Source organism: Lolium rigidum, chromosome 1, assembly GCF_022539505.1.
Source record: "Lolium rigidum isolate FL_2022 chromosome 1, APGP_CSIRO_Lrig_0.1, whole genome shotgun sequence".
Lineage (NCBI taxonomy): Eukaryota > Viridiplantae > Streptophyta > Magnoliopsida > Poales > Poaceae > Lolium > Lolium rigidum.
This window is the reverse complement of record NC_061508.1, coordinates 142,153,040-142,157,340: the sequence shown is the minus strand read 5'-3', so window position 1 is coordinate 142,157,340 and position 4,301 is coordinate 142,153,040. Positions and strand designations below refer to the sequence as shown.

Sequence of the window (4,301 nt, the reverse complement as noted above, 5' to 3'; positions counted from 1 at the left end):
TATGGTGTCGAGAGAGAAACTTGTCCCCCTTCGATGCAGTTTTTTTTAAAAACGCGAAATTTCCCCAGATTTTACGATGCAATACACATCCCTTTCTAAATTCTACCCCTCGATCGTCTCTAATCATGGGAGATTACAGTCTTTTGGGAAGATAGGTTTCAAAATATCTTTGTAGGTTTGTGTTGGTCTCTAATCAAGCCAAGTTGGTGGGCGAAGACACTCTTACAATGGACACATTAAATATGTGGGTCGGAAACACTAATTAAGTGGACACGAGATTACGATTATAAAGTTGTTGCCATCTCCAATGACATATCCAATGACATAGTTAACCAAATTTCTAATCTGATACTTCATCTGATCCATAATTCTTGTCGTGTATTTGAACTAAAACCATGAATTTTTTTAGAAAACAAAGAAAATATATTGAAAAGCCTACTTTTATTAATATACTCTGCTATAGATCAAAGTTTCGATGGAGGAGGCCGCGGCTAGGGTTTTTTGAGAGATGCCGGCGCTTCCTATCTACATGGCGCACTTCTGTTAATCAGTCGAGCGTTGTTAGCATTGCAAAAATACCAATCCGGTGAAATGACGAATGGTGAAATATTCACATACCAATATACCGGACGGCCCTGATTAGCGCTAGTCAGCCTGCTGCCGATGCAGATTTGTCACGCTCAGGCTCAAGATCTGTTGGCGATTCCTGTCTTGTCCCCAAAAATAATTGAGCTAGCCCAGCAGCCCTAGCGCCACCGCCACCGCCGTCGCCCTCTCCCGTGCACCGCCGCTGCATTTTCCTGGCGAACTCCTCCTCCGCGACCCGGCCGAGATGGGGAGTACCTCATCCATGCTCACCCAGTACGACATCGAGGAGGTCCAGGACCACTGCAGCCACGCATGTGAGTTCGCTGCTGATTAACCATCTTGTTCCCTACCCGTCGGTGCTGATGCGGTTGCTCCCTGGCCCGATCTGCTACTTCGCGATGGTGGCCGCTAGTCTCGCAGCAGGAGATCGTGTCGCTGTACCACCGCTTCTGCCAGCTCGACCGCAACGGCGGCGGCTTCGTCTCCGCCGACGAGTTTATGACTGTCCCCGAGTTCGCCGTCAACCCCCTTTCCCAGGTTAGCCCACAGTATCGCATTACAATTCAGTTCTCACGTTTTTCATTTCATTCATAGGAGTGTTTGTTATCTGTGTTCATAACTTCATATCACATATTTTGTTGAATCAAGAGACTGAGCAGTGTGATATAAGGAGAAGGAGTGTACTGAACAGTATGGTTGAGGAGGTTTAATGATTTGATTAAACTGAGAATGCTGTGTGATTGATGCAATTTGCAATTTATCTGACAGAGGCTCCTGAGGATGTTGGACGGACTAAACTTCAAGGAGTATGTTGCCTTCTTATCGGCGTTCAGTCCCCACACGAGTCTGCAGCAAAAGATTGAATGTCGGTGCTCGATTCTTTTTGAACTTCCCTGTTAGCTTTCAAGTCTCTCTGCTATTCTGGTCTCATAATTTTGTTTAAACTTTGCTGTGTACGTTCTCCTATATAGTTATTTTCAAGGTCTACGACACTGACTGCAATGGGAAGGTTGCGTTTGATGACATCTTGAACATATTGCGAGATCTGACTGGTTCTTTTATGACGGAGCAACAGAGGCAGGTTTGTGTTCAGGAATTCTGATGCCCCTTTTTTATGTCACATGATAGAAAATTTATGGATCATATCATCAACTAAACGTAGAGCCTTGAACTGTTAACGTTGTGCTGTCTGATGAACTATAGTGACCCCAAGAAGTTACCCAGGGGCTTACTGGCTAGCACCAATGATGGTGGGCTAGCCAACCTGGGTTCGAATTTCGGCTCTACCTCAATTAGAATTGATGTCTAGTTCCTCCTAGAGATCACTCATTCTCTTTATAGTGACCCCTGTTTGTTTCCATCTAGTGATTTTTCCAAGACACTCCTTCTAAATGCTCATTCATGCCAGTAGAGGTTGTAGTGCCATACAGTTGTAAGTACATTTGCTAAATGAATGCTCGTGTTGTTGCAACTGGAATACTGCTCAAAGGGATACCACATATGTTGCTGCCTGCTGGTGGTCCAGCATCAATTCTAATTTCTGTGCTGAATTACATATCTGTGCCATGATTATAAATGTAGTCATGCCATGATTCTAATTCCCATTTGAAATCACCATATGTTTTTATACATTTGATGCTTCATACATGTCCATCCTGTATGAAGCCATGATGTCATGTCCCATAGTCATTAAATAGAGTGATTCGACCTGTCATAGCTATGAACAATATGTCCAGCTATCTATGCTTCTACTGGCCAGTACAATAGGTAGTTCATGTTTCAGAATAGACTGTAATTTTATTTACCACATTAATTTTCTACTGCACTGATGATAATATTTGGTATGGAATATCAGAAAGTCTTGACTCATGTTTTAGAAGAAGCTGGCTATACAAAAGATTCGAATTTCACTCTGCCAGACTTTGTGAAGGTAAGCTCCGATCTACCTTTTTTGTATTGAATTGAATCTGTCTGGAACCTTAATGTATGAGAATATGGTCTGCACCAGAGTATTACCAGCATGCACATTATTCTACCAGGGTAAGAAAAATATTTTTTGTTTCAAAGAAGATATGTTGTTTGATAAACATACTTTGAATTTGACGTAATGCGGTAAGGGAACCTGCAGCACATTCATTAAACTAACAAAAAGCTTACAGGCCTAAGTAGGTACAACAGAGCTAAAAGGATCCTACCAGAGGTAGGGAAGGTTGGTCTAAAATTGAAATCTTATCTATGCCGCTGTCCTCTTTGTTGACAAGCAGTCATTCTAGCTTTAATATTTTCTGCACTAGGCTCTCTTGACTTTATGATGGCATATAATGATTTAAATGATAGTTCGTACTTTATACAAATCAACACGGTCGCAGGTGTTTTCTTTTTGGAGAGAAAGCATATAGCTTTATTACGCAACAATCTGGGCAGAATCACCCATTACAGCACTCTGGCACCTCATACTCCCACAACAACGTGGAGTTTACATCACATTTAAGACCATGTTGGGCTAGTTCATCAGCAGCTCTATCAGTAACTCGCCTGGTATATAGGATTGAACATGAAGAAAACCATGTTCTGCTCTGAACCTTGAGGTCCTCAACGATCACCGTCTCCCTTGAGAAGCCAGGCTTCCTGCTGTTCAGCGCCATAGCTAACACTTGAGCATCAGTTTCAAAAACAACTCTGATCATGCCTAGCTCTGCTGCAAGATTAAAGGCTTCCTCATTGCCCTGAGATCAGCTGAGAAAGCGTCATGGATGGTGGCTGAGCTGCCAGCTCGAGCTGCAACAACCTGTCTGTCAGCCGAACACGCTCCTCGAAATAGGCTTTCGCCCCGCTTTATAAATAAAGCAACCACATCCATACAAGGTTCAGATACAACACCACGAACACTCCACACACAACAACAGTCTGCTGGGGCAACAACACAACATGCCCAGAAGAACTAGAAAAGCGATACAACCCCTTAGAGAAGGGTCACTCAGAGGCTGGACGACGTAGAAAGGCGACGGGCAGCCGCAAGAAGATCCTCCAACATGCCGTCCAGGCGCTCCCTGTCCCGCTGCCTACACAACGGGTACCACTGCTGCAACAAAGCCAAGAAAGAGTGTAAGGAGTCAGAAGCGCGTCGAGGTAAGATACGCTCAATGACCATCTTATTACGCACAGTCCACAGAGTCCAGGTTAAGGCCGCGAACACCAACCAGAAGAGGCGCCTCCTCCTACCGGTGTTGTTCGCATGGGCCTCAATGAACTCACCGAGGGCTGAGGCCTGCCACTCGAGCCCCAGCCGCCTCTGGAGGAAGCTCCAGAGAAAACGGGCCGCGGGGCAAGAGAACATTATGTGGGTCGTCGTCTCCGGGACCGCACACAATGGACACAACCCGTCGCCCGGCCCGTGCCGCTTCGCAACCTCCACCCCAGAGGGAAGGCGATCCCTAAGCAGCTGCCATAGGAAAATCTTCGTCTTAAGCGGGATAGGCGCTTTGAAAAGAGGGGCCGTCCAGAGCAGCGGGGGGCCCCTAAACAAGGCCCTATAGGCAGTCCGCACAGAGAACGAACCGGAGGGCGTCAGGCGCCATGAAGGCGAATCTAGTCCTCCTGGCAAGGCGTCCGGGAGGAGGTCCCGTAGCAGGGCCAGACTCAGGGCCTCTCCCTGGGTAAGACCGCGACGGAACATGATATCCCAGCCCCCCTGGGCGACGTCGGCGACAAGA

General features: G+C 46.2%; 1 protein-coding gene across 1 annotated transcript; it reads left to right on the top strand.

Annotated features, from left to right (window-relative positions):
• Positions 1–713: 713 nt before the first annotated feature.
• LOC124682486 (calcineurin subunit B-like) lies at positions 714–2,814 on the top strand. Its single transcript, XM_047217159.1, has 5 exons — positions 714–902; positions 1,001–1,125; positions 1,357–1,453; positions 1,560–1,669; positions 2,444–2,814. The coding sequence occupies exons 1-5, from the start codon at positions 833–835 to the stop codon at positions 2,546–2,548; spliced, it is 507 nt and encodes a 168-aa protein (XP_047073115.1). The 5' UTR covers positions 714–832; the 3' UTR covers positions 2,549–2,814.
• The last annotated feature ends 1,487 nt before the right edge of the window (positions 2,815–4,301 follow it).